Below are 26,768 nucleotides of genomic sequence, written 5' to 3'. Positions count from 1 at the left end.
GATAATCCACTTCAATTGACATCTGCATCCTGTCATGTCAAGTCCATTATGTGCTTAACTGATAAGTAGGGTGATCCGAGGCAGCAGTCTTCAAGAGGAAAAGACGTTTTTTCCCCCTGCGTGAGTACAGTTGTTCTGCGGTCTCTGTTTCTCGGCAGAAACGTTTAGCGTGTCATGTAACGGGCTGTATTTCATCTCCAGGGTCAAACATCTGCGCAACCGATGCGGGCCCTTACAGACTTTGAAGGCCAACTGTGCCGATCTGATTGGCTCTTGTTGGAATAACTCGAGCAAATTAGATTGACCAAGGCTCATTAATAAACACAATGTTGGATTGTGGGGGATTGTTTTGAGCTTTCTCAATGACAGCCTGAAGAAAGAAGTGTTGGTGTCCTGCCATGTCATTCTGCTAATATCCAAAGGGGATGCTGGTTTGTTAGTGCTCTTTCTTTGCCAGATGATGGATATATAAAACATTTATACAAATGCTAATAGTATTAATACTATGCATCATTATTACTGCTTTGTTGTAGATTTGATTTCAATCTCAATAAGGACAGGACTCTGGAGTATTGCAGAGTACAAGAGGGAAATGACCAAAATTGGGATCAGTCGAGTATCATTGTTTTATGATAATACATGATCATTTGAAACTTGAACAATTGTCAAGCTTTCCCAAAATATATCCTTGGCAAACAAATTAAATGACATCTATTTTCAAATAGAGGATTCTATTGGGCTAAACACGGTATGCGTCGACTAGTCCACTGCAGTCCTTAACAGCCCACTCCAATATGCATGAGGGAATGCATGAGGGCATCACTATCATTAGCGCAAAGCCTGCAAACTTACAACACCACTTACAACACTGTGACAGTCGGCGCTGTTTAAGATTAGGGAAGACATCTTTTTTTTTGTTGGCGCTTGGGCCTTATTTACATTAATCAATCAAATGTATTTATAAAGCCCTTTTTACATCGGCCGATGTCACAAAGTGCTTATTCAGAAACCCAGCCAAAAACCCCAAACAGCCAACAATGCAGATGTAGAAGCACAGAGGCTATGACAATTCTGTACAAGGAAAGGAACCTAGAAAGATAACTAGAGAGGAACCACGCTCTGATGAGTGGGCAGTCCTCTTCTGGCTGTGCCAGGTGGGGATTATATGGGTACATGGCCATTAAGTTCAGATTGTTCCTCAAGAGGTTCAAACGTTCATAGATGATCAGCAGGGTCAAATAATGGTCACAGTGGTTGTAGAGGGTGCAACAGGTCAGTACCTCAGGAGTAAATGTCAGTTGGCACATAGCCAAGCATTCAGAGGTCGAGACAGCAGATGTGTGTGTGTGTGTGTGTGTGTGTGTGTGTGTGGGGGGGGAGTGAGTCAAAAACAGCAGGTACGGTGCAAGGTAGCACGTCCAGTGAACATCAGGTTTCCATAGCCGCAGGCAGAGCAATTGAAACTGGAGGTGGACTGGGAACAGTAGGCAAAATTGAGAGGGGAAAATAGACCAAACTATTAGGGTGAGGCACATGGGCTACTAACAGCTTATTACACAACATACACTTAGTATTACTTTCTTAGCTACAGTATAATACCTCCTTGGCATATTACATAATTTATGCAGCAGCATACAAGACATTTTTGGACTCACCTTGTTGCGCTGTGCTCACTTGAACAGGAAGGTGGCGCGGCGGGCCATCGTGGGCAAATTTTGTCATCAAAGTCTGGCATTCTCTGGATTTATGGTGCTTTCAAAACAACTGGGAACTCAAAAAAAAAAAACAAGGTCAAATCCTGACGACGTCATTGATCTTCAGGTCGGAGCTCTAGAAAGAGGCCAGATTTACAATTCCGAGTTGGATGACAGTTCAAAGCGTGTTTTCCCAGTCGGAGCTTGTTTATTCCCAACTTCCCAGTTGTCTTGAACTCACTGAAGTCAAGTTCTCTCATTTCTGAGTTAACAGTTGTTTTGAGCATGGCCCAAATCATGATTCATTGACAGCATGGCCAATGTTGAATGTTTATCATTTTAAACTTGGAAAAGAGCTTAATCCCATATTTGGGACCACACAGCCACTCCACTGACTAGCAGGCTAGTGATTGCTTTGCAATGCTTGCAGTTAGTCACTGATTCCAAACCACTTATTGTTGAATTTGTGATTTCAAACTTGTTGTGTAATGTTTATGTCCAATGGCCGATGAGCACCAATTCGTTTTCTCTATAATTTCTCTTCATTATTTCTCTTCATATGACAAGGATTAAAAAGGATTTGCCAGTAGATTGTCAACTTTATTTATTAAACCTTTATTTAACTAGGCAAGTCGGTTAAGAACAAATTCTTATTTGCAATGACGACCTACCAAAAGGCCTCCTGCGGGGACGGGGGCCTGGGATTAAAAGTGAAATATGAAAAACAAAAATATAGGACAACACACACATCACAACAAGAGAGACAACACAACACTACATAAAGAGAGACCTAAGACAACAACATGGCAAGGCAGCAACACATGACAACACACCATGGTAGCTACACAACATACAGTGGTTTGCTGCTTTACAACCTGGAACTAATGTGGGGGTTTGTATCATTTGATTTACACAACATGCCTACCACTTTGAACCTCGGTCCCAGTCTCAAATCTCTGGAAGACTGAAACAGGTTTCCCTCAAGGATTTCCCTGTATTTAGTGCCATCCATAATTTATTAAATTCTGACCAGTTTCACAGTCTCTGCCGATGAAAAACATCCCCACAGCATGATGTTGCCACCACCATGCTTCACTGTGGGGATGGTATTCTTGGGGTGATGAGAGGTGTTGGCCTTGATGGCCAAAAAGCTCAATTTTACTCTCATCTGACCAGAGTACCTTCTTCCATATGTTTGGGGAGTCTCCCACATGTCTTTTGGCAAACACCAAACAGGTTTGCTTATTTTTTTCTTTAAGCAATGACTTTTTTTCTGGCCACTCTTCCGCAAAGCCCAGCTCTGTGGAGTGTACGGCTTAAAGTGGTCCTATGGACAGATATTCCAATCTCCGCTGTGGAGCTTTGCAGCTCCTTAAGGGTTATCTTTGGCCTCTTTGTTGCCTCGCTGATTAATGCCCTCCTTTCCTGGTTCATGAGTTTTTGTGGGTGGCCCTCTCATGGCAAGTTTGTTGTGGTGCCATATTCTTTCCATTTTTTTTTTATAATGGATTTAATGGTGCTCCGTGGGATGTTCAAAGTTTCTGATATTTTTTTATAACCCAAACCTGATCTGTACTTCTCCACAACTTTGTCCCTGACCTGTTTGGAGAGCTCCTTGGTATTCATGGTGCCACTTGCTTAAGGGTGTTGCAGACTCTTGGGGCCTTTCAGAACAGGTATATATATACTGAGATCATGTGACATTTAGATTGCACAGAGGTGGACTTTATTTAAGTAATTATGTGACTTCTGAAGGTAATTGTTTGCACCAGATCTTATTTAGGGGTTTCATAGCATATGCACGCACCACTTTTCCGTTTATTTATTTTTTATTTTTTTAACAAGTAATTATTTTCATTTCACTTCACCAATTTGAACTATTTTGTGTATGTCCATTACATGACATCCAAATCAAAATCAATTTAAATTACAGGTTGTAATGCAACAAAATAGGAAAAATGCGAAGGGGGATGAAAACCTTTGCAAGGCACTGTAACAACCTCATGGTAGCAACACAACATGGTAGCAGCACAAAACATGATACAAACATTATTGGACACAGACAACAGCGCAAAGGGCAAGAAGGTTAGAGACAACAATACATCACACAAAGCAGCCACAATTGTCAGCAAGAGTGTCCATGATTGAGTCTTTAAATGAAGAGATTGAGATGAAACTGTCCAGTTTGAGTGTTTGTTGCAGCTCATTCCAGTCGCTAGCAGCAGCGAACTGAAAAAAGGAGCGACCCAAGGATGTGTGCGCTTTGGGGACCTTTAACAGAATGTGACTGGAAGAACGGGTGTTGCATGTGGAGGATGAGGGCTGCAGTAGATAGTAGGGGGGAGTGAGGCCTAAGAGGGTTTTATAAATAAGCATCAACCAGTGGGTCTTGCGATGGGTATACAGAGATGAGTGCACTGATGTCTCCTATAAGGAGCATTGGTGGCAAATCTGATGGTCGAATGGTAAAAACATCTAGCCGCTCGAGAGCACCCTTACCTGCCGCTCTAGAAATTATGTATCCATAATCTAACATGGGTAGGATGGTCATCTAAATCAGTGTTAGTTTGGCTGCTGGAGTGAAAGAGGACCGATTACGATAGAAGAAACCAAGTCTAGATTGAACTTTAGCCTGCAGCTTTGATATGTGCTGAGAGAAGAACAGTGCACCATCTAGCCATACCCCCAGTACTTGTATGAGGTGACTACCTCAAGCTCAAAACTCTCAGAGGTAGAAATAACACATGTGGGAGGAGGGGCATTCTTCTTACCAAACCACATGACCTTTGTTTTGGAGCTGTTCAGAACAAGGTTAAGGGTAGGGAAAGCTTGTTGGACACTAAGAACGCTTTGTTGTAGAGCATTTAACACAAAATCCGGGGAGGGGCCAGCTGAGTATAAGACTGTATCAACTGCATATAAATGGATGAGAGAGCTTCCTACTGCCTGAGCTATGTTGTTGATGTAAATTGAGAGGAGCGTGGGACCTAGGTTCGAGCCTTGGGGTACTCCCTTGGTGACAGGCAGTGGCTGAGACAGCAGAGTTTCTGACTTTATGCACTGCACTCTTTGAGAGAGGTAGTTAGCAAACCAGCCCAAAGTCCCCTTAGAGACACCAATACTCCTTAGCCGGTCCACAAGAAGGAATGGTCTACCGTATCAAAAGCTTTGACCAAGTCAATAAAAATATCAGCACAATATTGCTTAGAATCAAGGGCAATGGTGACATAATGAGGACCTTTAAGGTTTCAGTGACACATCCATAACATGAGCGGAATTGATTGCATACCCGAGAGAATACTATAGACATCAATAAAGCCAGTCAGTTGATTATTGACAAGTTTTTCCAACACTTTTGATAAACAGGGTAAAATATAAATAGGCCTTTAACAGTTAGGAACAGCTTGTTCCCCTCCTTTAAATAAAGGATGAACCGTGGCTACTTTCCAAGCAATGGGAACCTCCCCATAAGGGAGAGGCAGGTTAAAACGGTTGGATATTGGCTTGGCAATTATAGGGGCAGCAACCTTAATGAAGAAAGGGTCTAAACCATCTGACCAAGATGTTTTTTTTTGGTCAAGTTTAATAAGGAGCTCCTTTAGCCCCTCGGACTCAGTGACTGTCTGCAGGGAGAAACTTTGCAGCGGGGCAGGGGAAAAGAGGGAGAGGCATCGGGGATAGTTGCATTAGAAGGGGTGGGAGATGAGGAAATGTTGGACGGACAAGGAGGCATGGCTGAGTCAAGTAGGAATCCTGACTTAAATGAAGTGGTGATTAAAGAGCTCAGCCATGTGCTTCTTGTCAGTAACAACCACATCATCAACATTAAGGGAAATTAGCAGCTGTGAGGAGGAGGGTTTATTCTCCAAGTCTTTAACCATTAAATGTCATGATGATGACTGCTAGCTAAGATTTTGAAAGTATGATATTGACATGAGTACAATCAGTCCAATCAAAGTTACTATACATGTAACGTGATTTGCCGTCATTTTATCTGTGGCCAATGACCTTGAGCCTTCTTGGACGGGCACTTCTAATGTAACTCTATGGCAGCACCCAAGGGGCTAGAATTTTCTAGCTCTACCCTTAGACTTGGTGGTGACGTAGTGTCCCCATGAGTGACAGAACACTGAGCCAGTCACAGCGTAACACTCTGTATTCTCTGCTGGCTTGCCCCACCACAGAAAGCACTGAGCTAGGCTGAAAACACCTGCATTTTGGAGCTGCCTTACTCAACGATACAAAAAAGAGACCATGTTTGTATGCGGCTTTATTAACTCAATGATATATATTTTGTTTTACATTGTTTGCAAACTGATATGTGACACGTATTAACTTCTTGGTGACAGGGGGCAGTATTTTCACATCCGGATGAAATGCATGCCCACATTCAACTGGCTGCCACTCATCCCCAAAAGATAAGATATGCATATAATTAGTAGATGTGGATAGAAAACACTCTGAAGTTTCTAAAACTGTTTGAATCATGTCTGTGAGTATAACAGAACTTATGTAGCAGGCGAAACCCAAAGGAAAAACCATTCAGATCTTTTGTTTTTGAGGTCACTCGCTTTTCAATGGGTTTTCATTGGGAAAAGGGACCTCCTTGCAGTTCCTACCGCTTCCACTGGATGTCACCAGTCTTTAGAAATTGTTTGAGGTTATTCCTTTGTGTAATGAAGAAGTAGCCCTGTTTAAAAAGAGGGTCACTTCAAGTGTACTGTTAGAGGCGCGTGAACAGAAAGGTAGCGTCAGTTTGTTTTCTTCCTGTATTGAACACAGATCATCCCGTCTTCAATTTCATCGATTATTTACTTTAAAGTTGTATTACAAAAGTAGTTTGAAATGTTTTGGCAAAGTTTACAGGTAACTTTTGAGATATTTTGTAGTCACGTTGAGCAAGTTGGAACCAGTGTTTTCTGGATCAAACGAGCCAAATAAATTGACATTTTGGATATATATCGACGGAATTAATCGAACAAAAGGACCATTTGTGATGTTTATGGGACATATTGGAGTGCCAACAGAAGAAGCTCGTCAAAGTTAAGGCATGATTTATATTTTTTATTTCTGCGTTTTGTGTTGCGCCTGCAGGGTTGAAATATGTTTTCTCTCTTTTGTTGACGGAGGTGCTATCCTCAGATAATAGCATTGTTTGCTTTCGCCGAAAAGCCTTTTTGAAATCTGACACGTTGGCTGTATTCACAACACGTGTAGCTTTAATTTGGTATCTTACATGTGTGATTTCATGAAAGTTAAATTTTTATAGTAATTTATTTGAATTTGGCGCTCTGCATTTTCTCTGGCTTTTGGCCAGGTGGGACGCCCACTTATCCCAGATTAATGCCAAAATAACATGCAAAACAGGCAAGCCCCCCAAAAATGTTGGGCTCAAAATATGAGCCTTTGCCCTCATAGTCAACATAGCTACTAGAAGTAACACATTAGTAAATCCGCTACAATCACGTAGTACAGTGTAACAGTAAGTAATTTAGCAGTTACAACGGCAGGCCCCGGTGACAATAAATTAATTTTAAAAAAAGCTTACCTTGACTTGGAAGAGTTCCAGTGCTGGATAGCCTCTGTTTGAGCCGGGTGTTTGATTAGGCTACATTAGCTAGCTAAGTAAGTAAAAGTAAAAGTGATTTAAAAAAAACATTTTTTTAGCTAGCTCTTTCTCTTTCTTTCTACTACTTCTCCTACATGTTTTAATACATGAATTTGATCAGAACTAATATCTTTCTCTCTCTTGGAGTCAATTACTCACCACATTTTATGCACTGCAGTGCTAGCTATCTTTAGCTTATGCTTTCAGTACTAGATTAATTCTCTGATCCTTTGATTGGGTGGACAAGATGTCAGTTCATGCTGAAAAAGCTCTGATAGGTTGGACGACGTCCTCCGGAAGTAGTAATAATTACAATGTATGTCTATGGAAGGGGGTGAGAACCATGAGCCTTTTGTAGTTAAGTCAATGTACCCGGAGGAGGATGGAAATGTAGACCTTCATTGCAAAACAGTGTGTTTTAATCAGCTATATGGTGACGTGAATATATTTACTATAGTTTTATCTAAAAAGGACAACTTTTTTAATATAAAATCAAATTTATTGAGTAGGATGAGGAGCCTCCACTGTCAATAACACTTTACAGCTAGGCTGCAGGGCTATATTGGTCATACAAACTATGTAAAGGTTGCTCATTCTAGGCTGAATTACATCATGATATATTATCATGATAGAATTGTTTCCATCAATCTCACTTCTCTTTTGTTTCAACCACTTGAGTTAGGCCTACCTAATACCTGCATGTATGCAACATAAAACAACATAGTAATTGAGTCCCTGTATCTGTAAGGCTGTATCAAACCACCCAGGCTCAGCCAGCGACAGTTAAAGTTAACAGAGACCTCCACTCCCCAAAGTACTATAAGTCCTGTGTGCCATAGGGGTCCATACATCAGGGGTTCTCAGTGAAGGTGGCATTCATCCCTAAACACTGCAAAATAAAGAAAATCATAAATATGTCTTTCTCCTCCGCACCAGTGAGATGTATCAGACTGTGGCTAAACACACTGTGGAATGGCCCCCACTGACACTTCCACAGCCCGTCTGTTATCTGCTTGCCATGTCCCATTTCAAAAGGCCCCGTGTTATCCCAAATGGGAGATATTGATGTTTTACTTCATTGTATGTACTGACATTCTGAAGGGATTCCCCCAGAGATGTTTTAAGCACATTGTAACATGTAACCTACATGTGTACGTTTGTTATATACAGTATGTCTGCCTGTACAAACGTTTATTTTGTATGTGTGTGGCATAGAAAGAATTGTGTCAGTCTTTCAAATGGACTTCTTTCCTCTCTTGACTGACACAGTTCAACCTAGCATGCTGGCTTCATTCCTTTTATCCCAGTCTGAGACGACCAAACCTGCTGAGGTCCAGGCAGCACATGCTGTCACACACCTGGCAGTCATTAGCCTGCTGAACTGCAGCCTAATTGGCTCAAAGCAGAGGTTAATCACCATACCCAATGGACCACGTCCTACCCAGAGGTGTCTGGCTGTAGCCCATTCGCTCGCCTGCCGCTGGGTGTCATCACAGAGACAGACGAACATATGGACACACACACACGTATGTGCACACACACTCACCATTTTTTACTTTACAAGTTGCCAATGATTATCATCACTGAGGTAGATCATACTGTATGCATCCCTGTTAATTTCTTTAAGCTAAAACCTTAAACCGCAACCCAACAAAAGGTTAATAAAATATCAGAATAATACCACCGCCTCTCACCTAAATCATCTTTAGATTTTAGATTCACAACATAACGTTGTATTCAGATACCTTAGCATTTGATTTACAGACAGACAGTATTCAGTGTTGCTGCCTCCCCACTGTACTGTGGTTATCAGTCAGAATGCAGTGCGGATAAGTGTTGGATGAGTAAACCGAGCTTCAGGAGTTAGGGGTATCAGGGATCCCATCTCAGTGTAAGGCTAGGACAGAGGGGTTACAGCCGAGCTAGAGAATCCCTCCTTTGCCAAGTCCTTCTCCAAATCCCCATGTCAAATACATCTGAGGGTACTGTCTGATTCCACCAGGGAGATTTCCATTACCATATGGAGAAATCCCAGGATTTAGGGAACTTGGCTTGAAGAGGAAGGATATTTAATAAAGATTTAACAGTCAGTTGAAGAGTAAACATAATAGGGCCTTTCTCCAACGGAGAGGATTTCGGCATACATGCGGAGGAGAGCGTTGAGCTGTAAACCTCACTCGTGTCCGTGCACATGTTCAGTAACTCCCACACTGCTTTTTAACATAGTTCGATTTCAAAATGTTCCCGGAGATTATGGTTTTATTCAATACTTAAATCCTCACATGCAACGTTAAAGCACAACTGCAATAAAATACACACATTTACAGACCCAAAAACAGCATGGTGCATGCAAGCAGAAACTAACATGGAATTTGAATCCTTGCAAAGATTCTATTCATAATGTAGTAAAGTAAATAATAATAACTTGTACTGTAGTTAGTACACCTAAGGGCATTTGAAAGTTAAGGAAACTCTAAATAGCTTATAAAGGATTAACAAGTAGACTAAACAGTTACATAATTCAACACTTCAATATGAATTGTTAATATGTCAAATGATCCCCCAGGACCACTGTGGTACAGGGCCACTACTCAGATCCATGTTGAAAAGGATGTAAGCCATTGGTCATAGCCCTTCTGTAGTCTGTGTCATATAATCAACTCTGACCCCTGACTGATGGCTCTGACCCCTGAGAAATAACATGTATCTGGCACTATCTCATGCCTGGCCGACCCCCGGAAACACTGACCACCCAGGCCACCACGCGCACACACGCGCACACACACACACACACACACACACACACACACACACACACACACACACACACACACACACACACACACACACACACACACACACACACACCAGTTCTGGAAACAAAAGTCCCCATCCGTTTGTTAGTTAAACTTTGCAACAACACTGATGTTTTGCTTCACAGCAAACCTTCTAAGCAACTTACAACCATAACTATCGTTTTCCTCGCCCTCTTCGATCCTTCAAAATTATCTTATTAAATAAGATTAGACACAAATCTATTATGAATAAGATCTGTCCACAGATTGGCAGTGTGAATGGTTGTTCCATTCCCCTCCCTGCCCCTCTGCAGTAGGAATGTATTTATTCCCAACTTTCTGATCACTCTCCCTCTTTTGCTCTTTCTTTCAGTCTGTCCTTTTTTCCCCTGCTCTTTCCTCCCGCCATCTTTCTCTAATAAGACTCCTAACAGGGTCTAAGGCCTCATTTTGAGGCCCATACTGTAAATGTTGATAAATTAGTGTTATCGATTGAATGTGTTGATGGACATCATTACAATGCCATTCGCAGGTCATGACTAAATCACTGTACAGCCCATTATTTCAGTTGCAACCCACTATTTCACCAAGCTAACAATTTCAGTCCATTTTATAGACTGTTCCTTTGTATTTGTTTACAGAGAGACATAGGTTATAGCAATTGCAGAAACGTGATTCACAATGGAGCGAACCCCCCCCAAAAAAAATAATTTTACAAGCTTGTTCAAGCATGGTTCAGTGGGAGCTGTGTAGTTATGAGTTACAAGGTCAGCCCGTAAATACTCTTTCAGCAATTTCAACGGTATTTGTAAAGTATAAGTTGAGTAGCATTGTTGATGCCAGTTTAAAGTATATTGTAATATGGGCATGGTGGGCATTGTCCTTTTGGGGTAAAATAAGGCATTACATAATGGGAAAATACAGGGGGAGAAAAAGCTTAGGGAACAAGAAAGTTAGCTGCACACACAGACTCATATTTAAAAGACAGAACAAGTGAAGATATTTTCACAAATACTGTATTCCCTTGCTGTAAAATTGATACTAAGATGCTTTTTTCATGTTTATATGGATGCAGGCTATTGCCAGTACAAACATCCTTAAGCACGGCTTCAACACAAAAAAAAGGGAAGAGTAGCACAGACTCTCCAAGACTTCTGCGTCAATCCCATAATACTGTGTCATCTGGAAATGACTATTGCCGCATTCAGATGCTAGTCGGAACTAGGAAACTCTGAATTTCTGACTTGCTGATTCGTTGAAAGCTGCACGCGTATAACTATAACCAGTTTGCAGTTCGGAAATTTCAGAGTTTCCTAGTTCTGACTAGCACTTGAACGCGGCATTAGTCACACCATGAGAGGAGAACCAGGCCAATTTACTTACTTCTCCAACTACTTACTCACAAATATGTTTTGAATAACCAAGATCTACATTGCGATGGATTGATTTAATAGCTTTATTATATTGTATTTATTATGCTGTCTGGATACTAAATAAAATAGTGTTGGTGAGTATTACTCAGCCTCTGTGCTTTGGAAATCATTAAAATAGGGGGGGGACAGTAATAAATGTGACAATTATTCCATGCTGTATATGATTTAGATCAAGGATTAGAATCCTATATTTCTCTGGGCAATAATTGCACTTCTTTCAAACCAAGTCATTTCCGTCTGGCTTTATATTTAGACGCAACCAAGGAGCTGGCAGTAAAGCAAACATTTCCTAGCAAAGCTCGGCATTGTTTATAATAAATGGGCACACTTGTGCATCGGTGGACTACAGCTTTAAATTACCATCTGCGGTATCCAATGGGTGCGTGTGGGCATGGGCAGTGTGTGTGTGTGTGTGTGTGTGTGTGTGTGTGTGTGTGTGTGTGTGTGTGTGTGTGTGTGTGTGTGTGTGTGTGTGTGTGTGTGTGTGTGTGTGTGTGTGTGTGTGTGTGTGTGTGTGTGTGTGTGTGTGTGAGTTGCAAGTGAGTTGCATGACCGTGCTACTTTCGTTTACGTGTCATAACAAACGTGTCTGTCTGCGTCAGTGGAGATTGTACTATTCCAGTAAGGCCCCCACCACCGATGCCCAAAATAATCCAAAACCAAACCAAAACGTCATGCTATCTTTTGCTACAATCTGTTGCTTCTCAGTACAATAAATACAAGTTGAAGAACATGTCGCAGATTGTTTGGGATTCTGAAGTGGAGGTGCCAGAGCAGAGGAGAACAGAACATAGATGGCAGCTTTGTTTGTGGCCTGGTTGGTTTTGGCCAATGTTCTTGAGAAGCAATCACACAACTATTTGAGAGAACAAATATATTTATAGTGAACAGCAGGCCGATTAGATTTCTCCACTCCGAGCACCAACGAGCCTTCCTTCCCTTAACTAAAGCCCACTGTAGGCTCAAAGACGCCTCTTCCTGCCCTGAAGAAACAAACAACCACTGTTTCCCCCATCGAAATAGCAAGAGGTTACAGTATGTGTGCGTGAGGGAGAGAGAGAGAGGAAGAGAGGGAAACAGTGAAAGAGAGAGAGGGAGGGAGAATCCTTTGGTTGCAAATAAATCACCATCCCTGTTCAAGTGTCCTTTTACATACAGTGTAGATGAACATACCTGCATTATCCCCCCTTGAACCGTATCCTACATGGTCCTTCTCTGCACTTAACAAATCTATCCTTGTCAAATACTGACTATAGGGAGAAGGAAGTCAATGCCTGTGCGGTCAGTATTAAACTCTGAGAGGTAAAAAGGGATGGAGTTATCCAATCTTCACAATGGGACAAATAAACCCAGATTTAGTCTCAGCGCATAACAAAAGAAATCGGTTGACGTCTCCCTATAGCTTTACCGTAAAATCAATTTCTGTAGCCTACAGAGAAAACCTGGAGAGTGTGCACCTAACACTTTAAGAGGCAAGACTTCTTAAAGTAAATCCTGTCGTCACATAATCCAAGATGTTTCCACAAATTAGATATGACAATCGCCTCACTCTCAACCCGACCGCACCAGTTTGTCCAAACATCTGAACACTGCGAAACACCCTTCCCGGCAGCATAAATGGCTGCAACGTCTTCGGAAAACAAACAGAAATCCATCTGAAGTTGAAAAAATAACATTTAGAAACTGAAGTAGCTTCTTATCAGAAGGGGCTACAAATCTGATGAATCACCTCAATTGGAATTGTCAGACCATCTCCTCTCAGAGACCTTTGATTGCACAAAACTTTCTGGAATGTTCCAGTAGTTCTCCAAACTAACGAATCCAAACGTCTGCATATTTAGTTCTCTTGAAGAAGCAAAACGTTTAACTCCTTATTCAAGGACCAAGTATCAGTTGTGGGAACATTTTACTGTATGTAAAATATCTGTTATGACATGATACCATTAAAAGAGAAGGAATTTGGACTGCATAATGTCAGCAATGTCTCCATTTTAGATATCAGTCAGTAGTGGCAACATGAGTTCGAGGCTTATCAAGACACATACATACAGCTCTTTAATAGTACCTGTAGTTGTGTTTCTCACTATCGATGTGAAAGCGGTCGTACAGGGAGAAGGCCTGGTGTCCGTCCCAGTCGGTCAGCTCCACACGGAGGGCATACTGCCTCTGGCTGGTCAGCAGGTATACAAACTCATTCCCCAGCCAGTGCTCTGCAGAAACCGTCCCAAAGCCCTGCAACAGAAGAAGAAGAGCAAAGAGGAGGCCAGAGTCATCACTGAGGCCCATAGGGAATCTTACTGTAAATTCCGGGATACAGGATAGAAGTTATTCCCGATCCCTTCCAAGGTCTTCCTGGAAAAGATGCAATCTCTCCACCATGGAATTTTTTTAATAACATTTTTGTGATGTCATCATCAATGACTGCTTCAGGATTGACGCCTAAACAAATGCAACACAAAGCATGAAACCGCACAAGAATAGCCCTCCCTGTTTATGAGAGCATAAATTGAGACCAGCTGAAAAAAGGCACACAAAGCACCTTTTCCACCCTTCCTCTTCCCACCCAAACCAAACTCGTAATAAACCCGCTTTATTACACAGTCCATGAGAATGACAACAGATGCACACAACGCCACGTACGCCTTCTCAACAATTACAACGTTTAGATAGGAGCACAATGACTCCCATTGTAGATAAAGTGCTTTTGACGGCAGCAGTAGTAACAAACCTGCAATGGGGAGAATTAGAAACTAGGATGACATGATGGCTCATAGAGACTGGTCTGGAGCTCTGGACTGTTCCATTAATGATTTGCGGAAGGGGTGGGTTGAAGGGGGAGATGTGTCGAGAGCCTGCGATGATTAGGAGAAGGAAAGGAGGAAAGTAAACACGGGGCATTCCTCCAGCCTGAGACATGTCCTGCTGTGTGGGTGGAAGGAGAAAGTGGCTGGGCCACGTCCCTGACTCAATCTGACTTCCGACTGATCTGCCTTTTAGCGCTGTCCAAGGCCTCCCCTTGTGATTCCGTTTCACCTCTGCAAACCTGGCTTGTGGTTGGGATGGTTGGACTCAAACAGTAGTGGCTCCCCCTTAATGCTCCACACCAGAGGGTTCATTCACACGCAAACTTGGCTGAATGCGTCTACCAGGAATTTCAGAGAGGAGGTTTGAAGTATTGCTGGGTAGAGAAGTAAACCTTTTCTTAAAACGATAAAGATTGATAGAAAGTGTTCTTTCATAAAGTTTGCCATGCATTCTGACAAATACTAACTTAGACAAATATTTACTTAATAAGGTATTGCAAATTGTCAAATTGATTTGTGTCTCATACCGGTTAAAGAACACATTTGTTATCCTGCTACATATACTCTATCTAGTACTGCTAATGTATTTATAAACATTACGGTGATAAGATCACATACTTGACGACTAATTGTAGGGGTCACTGCCAGAGTGCTCTCCATCCTCCCACAAAATAGGAATAGCCCAATAAAGTTTGCCCAAAAGATTTATGAATCCTTCAAGTGTTTTGAATTTACGTGCAAAAGCCCACAGAGACCAACAGCAGTGAATTGAATCACACAATAAAACAATATCAATCACTTAACAGACTCTTCAAGGAAGGGCCTCTGAGGGAGGCAAAGGACCACACCGATGGTGTGCCAGTATTCGGTGGCGGTGCTAGGGTCCGTGCTGATTCCATTGCCACTTGTATTCCACGCTCTCCATGCTTGGCTCCCTCACTGCTTCTAACCAGCTGGACTTTCTGTCCGTACCTCTTTAACCTTTCCCTTTTCACCCTTGTCAAATCTATATTTACCCTCTGCAGATCACCCGTTACCATGTGCTCAGATTGGTAATTAAAACACCCTCCATATTTAATCTGGTCTCCAGCTGCTGTGATGCCTATGTTATGTTAGTATACGCTACAGCTAATTGGAATGGCAATGGGGTAGCTCATCGCTCCTAAAAGCAAAACAGAGCTTAGCCTCTTAGTGCACCAGTCGATATCTATTCCCGTATCGAATGGACGATGATGATCACAACACCTTGCACTGTTACGTAAGACTAAACAAATGTATCGTTTTCCGACTACTGCTGTCCTGTTTTGAAATGAATAACAACAGTGTGTCAGGCCCAGGGTTGGGTTGGATTTTGTGCCAGCCTCCGACACCCAAGCTAGAGTCTCTAATACGAGGGCTGAGGAATCCCTCCCTGTGTACAGATGTACCAGAGATACAGCTGGTGATGCTGGGTAGGACACATTTTGTAGGAGTGTTCCACACGGGCCTGGCCACTCTTGAGAATACAAGGGAATCCTACCTCACTCTTTATCAACATGTTGAATCCAAGAGAGAGAGGCGAGAGTACGCCCATTTGTTATAATTTACTGTAGCAGAGGATGTGTGTTGGAAACAGACCCCTCATTCATGCATGGCTTTATCTTGTGCATGTGGTGCTTTCGAGTTGGGCTGTTTGTTATTCTTCTCGTCTCACCGTCTTGTACTCCTTCCACGTTTTCTGGAAGTCCAGGCCGCCGTCCTCTCTTCGCTGGATGATCGTCCATCCGCCGCCAGCGGTCTCCATGTTACAATGCACCTGTAAACACACATTCCCCGTTGGTCATTAAGTTCTCAGGCTGCCTACAGACACAATCCACATGTTCTTATCTTACAATTTAGAGCACAAATATAGACATGACAGGTTAAATTGGCCTAACTAGTGATTCCTTTCTATGAATCATCGGTTCCAGGACACAGTCCTTCTCATGTATCATCAGGGCGAAGTATTGTGAGTCCTACTCAAATGTAATCAATGTGTCCTGATCCTCCCAACAACTCCCAGGAGGTGACCCCAATCCCAGGCCTGGTGCAGACATAAGCGGACGGGGCCAGTGGAGCAGGACACATACCACTGGACACCTGGATGGAACATGACCCTTAACCCTTGGCCGCTGTGTAAGCTGATAACAGGGGTATCTATCTGCTGTGGTGCTATTTGTTTGAGTAGTGGAGAAGGTCTGGAGGAGGTCTATCACCTCGGACAAGACCCCAGCTGAACACACAGTGCCCGGTCTGGGTATAATTAAGTAGGTATAGCCCCTGACAGAATTCTCCGAAACCAGACACGAGGCTTTCTCCTTTCTCCTTTCTCTCCCCCTCATCCCTCACTCCTCCGCCAACCTCCCCTCTCGTACCTCCCTGCCATCCGTCTGAGGCCTGGCAGCACCCTGTGGAGGTGGTGAACACCTGTTTCACCCCCTCCCCCGCCACCCTCTTGTAAACCCTGGCCCTCATCAGGCTGCCAAGGGTATATTTTGAGCCTTCGATTATTCCTGAAGCACTGAAGCAGCCAATAACTATCATAGCCCCACTTCACTTGCTGCTCTCAAGTGGGTCAATGTCTTTGGCTTTCTTGGACAGAGTTGAAGCTCACTCTAGTAACAAAAAACACCCTAAACACTTATCAAAGAGCTGCTTAAAGTGATGAAATGGTAGATATTTTCACATGGCGTTCTCTATATGAAGTTCTGACTGTCTGCCCACCTTTTTGGTCTCCTGGGCATTAATATGTATGGTGTAGACCCCATTCTTGTAGAAACCAGCCTGGTACAGATCGGCACAGTCCCGAAACTTCTTCTCTTCGTCCACCCGCTTCGTGCTGTTTGGGACTACTGAGGAAACACGAGGTACATATTTGGCATCACAACTTCATGCTGTGGAAATTCAGGTTCTAGAAAGACTTCAGAAAATAGTACTTTTAAGCTAAAAAAAAACAGTCGCACAGAGGTGGTGTTTGAATGTTAAACTGCCACAGTTGTATTGCCTTCAGACTGTCAAACAATCTATCAACAAGTGTCAACAAGCAACTTCCATATGTCTTTATTTTCAAATTATATATTTGACTGACAGGTGTCAATGAGGTTATTAAAAGCCCTGTGCTCAGCACTTGGGCGCTATCCATTACCAAAATACACTGAGTATTCCAAACATTAGGAACACCTTTCTAATATTGAGTTTCACTCCCCCCCCACCCCCCGGCCTCAGAACAGCCTCAATTCGTCAGGTGTCGAAACCGTTCCACAGGGATGCTGGCCCACTCCAATGCTTCTTATCGTTGTGTCAAGTTGGCTGCATTTACAGTACAATCCTGGTAGTGAGCATTTCTCCTTTACCAAGACAATGCATCCACCTGACAGGTATGGCATATCAAGAAGCAGATTAAACAGCATGATCATTACACAGGTGTACCTTGTGCTGGGGACAAACAAAAAGGCCACTCTAAAATGTGCAGTTTTGTCACACAACAAAATACGACGGATGTCTTTTACTTCAGCTCATGAAACATGGCACAGCACTTTACAGTTTACATATTTTTTGTTCAGTGTATATACAAATATGTCAATTTTGATCCCGCTATTTAAATAAATAATTGACTACCTTAGGTTTCATGTCACATATGAGCCATCAAGCAGTGGGGTTTTTGTAATATCAAAACCGGCAGTGTACATTTATCATGATTACCATCTTTACATTCCAGAAAATGAATATGTAAGTAAAGTGACACAGAAGCCGAACTACAAGTTCTGTGTGGATATCCATATAGCTCATGATAAAATCAGAGGGTGACTGGATGGCTTATTAGCAAGATAAAAGCAGTTTGTCAAGTGGATGATCTCCCGCCCAGAGAGAGGGCATCTGACTTTGACAGGCCTGTTCGAACAGGCAGCTGGGTCTATTTCCATCTGTATATAATTATGGCGGCAATATTTTTGAAACCAAGCAAGGGGCCTAGGACAAAATACTACAAGCTATACATTTCAAGTTCCTGTTATAACAAGTGGTTTATATTTACCCTCCAAGTCCTTGTTATATCGATGGAAATTACAATTCCAAAACGAGGGGGCGAATCTCAGTTTTCACACCATTGTTTTTACTATTGGGATTGTTTACGCAAAGGGGATGTCACTGGAAAGCGAAACGTGTCAGTGATCCTTAGACTCCACTTTGATCCCCCTTCCTCAGCTGAACAGTCAGTCGAGACACAGGCTGTAGGTTAGGCATATTATTTAGGCCATTTTGATGAAGTATTGGGTGTCAGCGACAAGAATATCCCACCGTGACAGGTTGATAGAGTAGGACCTTACTCTGCGGAGTCTAACACAACTAAAGGCCGGCCCTGTCGTGACGCAATTTACTTCATACTGGGAGATGGCAGGACGCATTAGAGAGGTGGGAGAGATCGGTGTCAAAGGGGAACCTTCTGACTCACAGTCTGTCACAGTGAGGACAAATTTCACAATAAACGGTGCAGTCAAAGTCTACCAGAGACTGGTGACTCCCTGCTATAGGAGAGGCACCCTTGAAGAGCTTGCAGCCTGGCTCTGAAAATATGAGGTATTTCCCAATATTTATTTACAGACAAATATTTTGTGATTCAGTGGGGACTTGTATTCAGCAGGGGGTTCATGTGAAAAGGATAGCAGGGCTGGGTGTTTGCATAAATCAGTACCCAGAGCCCAAATGGACCCAGAGAGGCTGTGACGCAGATCTAAAAAGACTCTCATGAACCTACATGGACCCAAGCAGCCCCGAGAGGCCCCTCAAAGACCCCTGGGGATTGAAAAGGTCCCTTTATACATCTCACTGTGGACCCAGAAGGCACCTCATGGAGTCAAATGGACACACGTGGAAACAAAGGAACCAAAATGGACTGCGACAGATCTAGCAGACTCAATTAAATGTGAAAGGATGCTAAAAACCAAATAAAATTGACTCAAAACCACAAACAAATATCTGAGGGAAAGACAAGCAAACCAAAATAGGGTCAATAGAAGTCTGGAATAAGTCCATGATAGATGATGCCAATACACACCTCATGGATAATCTCCCTACTTGCTCCAGAGTATCTTTGCAGCGTCAGGTGTCACTTCAAGACAAATTAGTATGCTTAAACATGAGCATAGTTAAATCATAAAAGGCCTTGGTAGAAAACATCTGATGATTTACTGTACACTATGTACAATCAACGCGGTAAATGCCATTTTGAAGCATTTCATAGAACTCTGAGCTAAATGCGGATAATTAAAATAAGATCATATTCCCTCCAGACATGGCTTTCCCGGCTGTAAAAATGATTGATGGCATTCATTAGGTGCGATGATAGAATACTGTGAAAGAAAATCATATTTAGCGCCCAGAGATTCTGAAGAGCGTTCCAACACTGAGGTCAATTACCACTACTAACGGTATTTGGCTCAATGCTCTCTCGAAAGATTTAGGTAATAATGACGACCCAAACGTGAGCTCAGTGGCATCTGGCTGCACCAGAGATGGTTGGATTAGAGTTCAGAGCATAGTACAGTGGAAAAGGTACTGAAGAGTATTTCTGTCTGTAATAAAACATTCTCATTCTGATTCACTGGGACTGGCTCCCCAGTGGGTGGGTCTATGGCCTTCCGAGGCCCACCCATGGCTGCATCCCTGCCCAGTCATGTGAGATCCATAGATTAGGGCCTAATGAATTTATTTCAATTGACTGAACTGAAACTCAGTCAAATCTTTGAAATTGTTGCGTGTTTTGCATTTATATTATTGTTCAGTATAAATAAGCCTAAATTTTGAGAAGTATGATTCTTGACAAACTTCAGTAACAATGTTCATGGGCATATGTTTAGCATCTAAACTCCCTTTTTAAAATGTTCCCCATAGTAACTGTCAGTGATGATTTGAATCTGAGCATTAAAGGAAATGCTAGGGGTCAGTTTTCAAAACAGAGCCTAACTCGAATAGACGCCATCCAATGGTACGAAAAGCTAACCCTCCCCGAACAAAAACACAAATCTGTTTGGTAAACAAACAAATCCTCCCCCTGAAAATCCTCCCCTGTAACGGAGCATCATCACATCTAGATTTAGACACTGTGGGGAACGGAAGTGTTGCAACCTCCCCTAGGAGCCATTATAGGTTGAATTATTCGGCAGGGGTGAAGAGGTGACCCCAGCGCCCGGTTAGCCCTCAGTGCCACCGTGGAGGAGGATGGGACCAACCACAGAGCCAGGGTGTCCATTGTTTAATTTCACTCTCCTCTTGTTAAAGCAGCCACCAATCAAGTTGGGAGGCTGGATGCCCCAGTGACCCAAAGAAACACCCCGAGCTGACAGGGAGATTACATGGCTGACTAGGTGACAAAGTTGCAGAGGTGTTTACTAAATGGATTACTGGCAACTAATGGAACATGGCAAACGTGGACGTCTTTCCATGTCAGTTAATGACTTGTTTTTCATTTAGCAAACAGTTTTAGAGACTTAAGAAACCCTAATAACATATTTGGGTCAAAATATGGCACGGCACAGGGATTAGTTAATACACAGGGATTAGTTAATACACAGGGATTAGTTAATACACAGGGATTAGTTAATATGACCCATTCAGTAGACAGCTTAAACGACACTCAAAGGACCATCTGCCATAAAGTCTTCCTACTGTCAGAGCTATGAAATTAAGCCGCTAGGGAGTCTTTTTTGCATAGAACAATAAAGCTATGAAGTAGCACGAGATAATCATGTCATGCACATATCCACTCTCCGTGTCTTAGATATCTATTCATGCCTGCTCATTTCCTGTTATACGGGTGAACAGCCACAGGAAGCAGTGTGGGGTCTTGGGCCGTCACAGCAGGAAGTAAGGAACATGAACATAGTGCAAGGTTTCTCGCTAGACACTCCACCAATCCCAGCACACACATTTACTTGAAATCTCCTGTGACTGAATGTGATCGAGGGAAGCTTTGGGATCAAGTGGGTTTGGGAGTGCTGTTGTGTTGATTTGGAGGGGGTGTAATGAGTTCACTGCATTGACTAAACATGAGGCTCATGTTGCTGTCAGGGTCAAGAGGTGGACCGAGGGGTCCCTTATTATCGCCACGGGGAGACACGAACGAAGAAAAAGAGTTGATTACTCAAAATGGTGGCTGTTTGACATTTCACTCAAGCGGTAACCACAGCCTAGGCTGTCACGGTGAAGCGTGATAAACCATTACCGTAACGAGAGCACCACACCGAGCAACTAGAGTGATGAGTGACCACTTTGGCTTCCCCCTCGAGCAGAGGTTAAGGGCATCACTGTGCCTCTCTGTATGGAACCATGTTTATCGTATTGGCATCATGGCAGCTCCTTCCTCTCTCTCATCTTTGGGAGCCCAAACAGTTTCCAAGCACCTTCTTTTAAATAACATATCAATTTTTTTAACATCTTGCACCTGTAATAACACACATGCACATGTTTTGACTTTTCTCTTCAGGGTGTAGCTCCCAACTAGGCATCTTCTTGGAGGACAATACAGTGTGAAGTCTGTCAACACGAGACTCTTAGCTACTATACCTCCGTCCTTGTTGCAGAGGCTGATGAGGTTGTGCACTGTGTCCATCATTTCCTGCTGCTGCCTCTGCATGGCGGTGCTGTTGCCCGTGGCCCTGGTCAGCTGGGTCTCCAGCTCACGGATCACCCCACTCTGTTTCCCCACCAGAGCCTGCAGGCTTCCCTTCTCCTCCCGCAGCGTCCCCAGCTCCTCCCGGTGACGAGACTCCATCTCCTGCATCTTCTGCTCCATGAACCTTGGGAGGCGGAAGACCCGACATAGGAAGGTTTGTTAGACCTATAGATTTAGTTTATAGATGACTGTACACTAAAGCTATAACCAACTTTCGGATTAGTCCTCTATTTGTGATTTGCTGCTTACATAGTTGTATGGTAGTTACATAACAGTTACCAAATAATTACTGGTATTTCTTTGTGATTGTCAAAAACAGTCGAATTCCATCACTTTCTAAGTTATTTTCTACCTGCCTTCGTTTGATAGATCAAGCAAGTGAATTATCATACCAAATCCGCTTCCGGCATATCCCCTTCTCCCGACCCTAAAACATGTTCTGAACTGTAGCCGTGGCAACATGTGTTATGGAAACCCAACTATATACATTACGCCCAGACATAATAGCAATTCTTTATGTCAGTGCATTCAGTCACCATGAGTTGCACACAGACAATGAACACATATACATACATTACATCAGAAACTTTGCAGACTAATTTAAGCTCTAACCGTATCCTATGGTCTTTATAAATAATGTCTGAAAAATGATATAGTCTGGAAAATGATTTAATCTGAAAGATGATATAGTCTGAAAGATGATACAGGCTGACGTCGTATTGATGAACAAATTCAGAACTACTCCGCTTGCATTAAATTGATGAATAAAATAAAATGTTTAAATGGGAGGTGATTTCATAATTGCGCAATCTTTGAAAATTGCTCCCAGTAAAGGAATCCTCTGTGGAGGCTACTCTTGGAGGACGGCTCATAATAATGGCTGGAACGGAGGCAATTACCAGCCATTACCACGAGCCCATCCTCCCCAATTAAGGTGCCACCAACCTCATGTGGAACCCATGTCTATAAACCTTGAGCGCAAGCTCTCAAATATAGGAATCAGTATATATATATTTTTATGAATGGAAGAATTCAGTACAGCTGTGTTACTGTATTTACAGTAAACACTGGGGATGGGAGGGAGCTTTTAAGCAGACGATGAGAGACAAACTGGACAAACTGGACTCTGAAAAGCCATCCAAAAGCCACATTCAATTACTCCCATTGCAACATCATTAAAGTGCAGCTTTCAAAGACCATCTAGGAAAATATGGCCTCATGGACTTCATACTGTTATACTTCACGGGATTGGGTGTCTTGTTGCACATTGAGTTGATCTGTCTATACATGAGTTTGTGTCTGGAGTCATGAAAGGCATGATGTCTTTAAATGATGTTTCACATTGTGTTAGCGGCCTGTGAGTTTACCCGTTCTTGTCGTGGAGCTTTCTGATCTCGTTGGTCTGCACCATGAGCTGCTTCTCCAGCTTGTTGGTGGACAGGGAGTTCTCAAGCAGTTGAATCTCTAGTCTGGAGGTTTGGTTCAGAACCTGCCCCAAGGCAGAAATAGGTTAGCGGTATCCTGCCTTATAGAGGTGTTCCAGCAAAACAAAATGTAGGTAAGATGTAAATCATCAGCTCCTCTTTAGGAAGAGGTAATAAAGTATAGGTTTTGCATGAAGAGAGGTTGTTCTGACACATGGTAATACTCAGTGACTTTGCTTATCAAAACCTACCCCCACAAGTACCACTTTTGTCCCCTTCCTTCATAAGCTCCCCAAGTATCAAGAGAAGTTGAAACCTAAACATACATAGGCACCAGTGGCGGTCAGTGCCGTTTAAGATGAGGGAGGATGATTCTTTTTTTCATGAGCATGGCCTTATTTATATTACAACATGTCGGATAACTGTCATTCATATTCCATTCACCCAGTTCAATGTAACAGCGACGGGTTTAGGCTACTACATGATACTCAAATTTTCCTTATACCCATCATGAGGTTGCTACAACGGACACAGGTTGAGAGACAAATTTGAGGTGACAGACAGTGACACAAACAAGAGTTTCTATTCTATTTTTCAACAGAAACGGGAAAATGCATAAACCCCTGATCACGCGTCAACACACAGCCACGTCGTATTTCTCTCTTGCTTCTCCTTCATTTTGGAAGAAATGCATTTGTTCAAAACTGTTCAACTATTGTCTTTCTCTCTCTTTGAGTCAACTACTCACCACATTTTATGCACTGCACTGCAGTGCTAGCTTATGCTTATTCAGTACTATAATAATTATTTGATAACTTTGGGTGGAAGTCAATGTACCCAGAGGAGGACAGAAGCTAGCTGTCCTCCGGCTACAGTATACCATGGCGCTACCCTACAAAGGGCTGTTGAGGCTACTGCAAAATAGTGTGTTTTAATCAATTATTTGGTGACGTGATTATATTTAGTGTAGTTTTATCTAAAATGGATAACTTTTTAAATGTTTTACCATTTTTATTTTTATGAAATTCACTGAGTAGGCTGGTCCTCCCCTTCCTCCTCTGCGTAGCCTTCACTGATATGAACATCACATAAAGAGAGCGTAGGTATTTACATGTCATCCATATTTTCTTTGGCCAATTCGCCCTTTTGCTTTTTTTTGGGTGGTTTAATGTGGAATAGCCGAGTCTATGGTGCGTGAGATTGTTCCCGGCCGGAGTGTGAGGAGCTTAGGGGGATATAGTACCTGCGTCTCTACATCCGTTAGCTTGCGGGTCTGCTCGGCCGTCTGGGACAAGAGGTTGGTGCCCATCTCCAACATGGCGGCCGTGTGGTTGTGAACGGCACTCTGCTGCAACTGGGCCATCTCTGTCTTCATGCTCTCCTTTATGTCGTTTTCAATCTGAAGATAGATTATGAGAGGATGGATGAGACACAGAGCATGAAACAGACTAAAACAGATGGCCCATAATGCAGACTCAACAAAACTGGGGCATGTTGAAAAACGAAAGTAGCAGAGGATAAACAGACGCTGTAAATCATGCAGACACAACAAAATAGAGATACGTTTGAAAACAGTGACAGTTGAGAGACGGCATTCAATCACTTTACAGTTGAAAGAAAGAACATGCCTGACAAATGGCTCCCATCCATGTTGATCAAGCTTCAAATCTCATACATTCTGTAATCATTGTAACATTCCCTCACGTGGACATTTCTAAGGCCTTCTTATCAGTATCTCTATGTCATAGATCAACTGAGTTGATTCTGTCTTTCCACCACATTATTCTAACACAAAACCTCTTCTTTGGGGAATCAAAGAAAGTGAAGAATGAGCTTCAGAATATAGGTGGATCCAGACGTAGGTCATTTAGCTAGGGAAAGATGAGACAGAGATGGCCAGATACTCACTGGTGCTTATCTTGAGAGCAGGCTTTCATCCCCCAAAAGTGAACGGATGACAAGGCTGGGACAGGGTTTAAATCAACGTCAGTTCATGCACCTGCGGTGATGTTCGGCCTGTTACGTTTCACCATCTGCACTGACACTTTTGAAAACATTCTAGAATAATCTAGATGGCCTGTTTGATTTGGTCAATCTGACAGTGGCCTTTCTGAGCTCACTATCTAATAGGGTATTTTCAGAAACCCACCAGCCAGTTACAAACATTGCAGTGTCGCATGCACTGATGTCCTTACTCAGCAACTGTTCCGGGTACACATACACTTCGTTGAACGAGAAGAACAGCACACACGGAGACGTCACCGGCCAAACTCCACTACTCACTCGAGTGTGAAGGATTTATGTTGTTGCCGTGAGACTCTTAAAGGAAGCATTTGTGACATCAAAGTCTCTCGCTTCATTTTTCCATCCCACGGAAAATACAGATTGTTCTATTGTCCGATTAGCCGTGATGTCCGATGATACCCTCAAAACGACATGGTTAAAGGAACCTTAAATGTGTGGCTTCCAGGGACCTGAATGACTCACGTTAAAAGGCCCTTAGTCCTATTCTAGAAAACACGGGCACTGGGATAGTCTAGACTTTCATGCTCAGACCTTATGTTGGCTTTCATGCCCATTACAGCTAGTGCATGAGTGAGAGTTTAAACTTTGAAGACCGTAGAAGTTTCACCATTAACCCTTTACCCGTGCGGGAATGAACATCTATGGATACATTTCAATGTTTCATGAAGAAGAAACATGAAATGCATATGTATGGTAGCAATTTGAAAGGGAACCATTTGGAGATTGTGGAAACAGTTCACCTCGGCACGCGACTGAATCCAAAACGCTACACTGTTGATTTTATGTTCCTTTGACATTTACTGTACGCTTTGCTGCGTTTGTTGATAGCGAAACCTGAAAACACTCTCGATACCGTCCGTAACATGATGCGAATATTCCTGGAACATGTAAGGTAGGTGCAACACACCACGTGAAAGGACTATCTGGTGTCTCCAAGCGGCCACATGACACACCTCTCCAAAGTGGGCACAAAGTCATTTCAATGCGCTTTTATGACTCAAAGAAGAATCTTAAACCATACGTTCTTTTTTTATAGCTCTCCTAGCTGTGGCATTGAGAAACTACAGCAAGCACACTTGTAGTAGTTTTTTCTCTCGGAACACAACCCTGTATCTCCGCCATCACACAATAACAGTTGTTTTCACGCAATCTAAAAACGGCCTATTATAAATCGCAATCTGGGTCAGGTGGGCATCATCTGGGTGATTGTTCTATTGCCAAAATGGCTAGCTAAGTTATAAAATATCATCTTACAGTATTAGGCATTCACAGGGCAATTCAGAGAAACACATCGTCAT

The 26,768-nt window shown here is 42.7% G+C and overlaps 1 protein-coding gene across 2 annotated transcripts in view; it reads right to left on the bottom strand.

Moving 5' to 3' along the window:
• Positions 1–26,768, bottom strand: part of LOC112264890 (angiopoietin-1) — a 58,366-nt gene that overhangs the window by 9,324 nt on the left and 22,274 nt on the right. The window contains exons 2-7 of one of the 2 annotated variants that reach the window (XM_024441792.2): positions 24,689–24,844; positions 23,389–23,510; positions 21,913–22,145; positions 17,077–17,201; positions 16,028–16,129; positions 13,596–13,762 (exon numbers count right to left, since the gene is read on the bottom strand). In XM_024441792.2, the coding sequence (XP_024297560.2) occupies positions 13,596–13,762; positions 16,028–16,129; positions 17,077–17,201; positions 21,913–22,145; positions 23,389–23,510; positions 24,689–24,844 (905 nt within the window). Of the gene's footprint in view, positions 1–13,595; positions 13,763–16,027; positions 16,130–17,076; positions 17,205–21,912; positions 22,146–23,388; positions 23,511–24,688; positions 24,845–26,768 lie in introns of both variants that reach the window. The other variant, XM_024441791.2, reaches the window with a different exon arrangement.

This window comes from Oncorhynchus tshawytscha, linkage group LG13, assembly GCF_018296145.1.
Source record: "Oncorhynchus tshawytscha isolate Ot180627B linkage group LG13, Otsh_v2.0, whole genome shotgun sequence".
NCBI lineage: Eukaryota > Metazoa > Chordata > Actinopteri > Salmoniformes > Salmonidae > Oncorhynchus > Oncorhynchus tshawytscha.
Note: the sequence above shows the minus strand (reverse complement) of the source record. Positions and strands in the feature narration are given on the sequence as shown.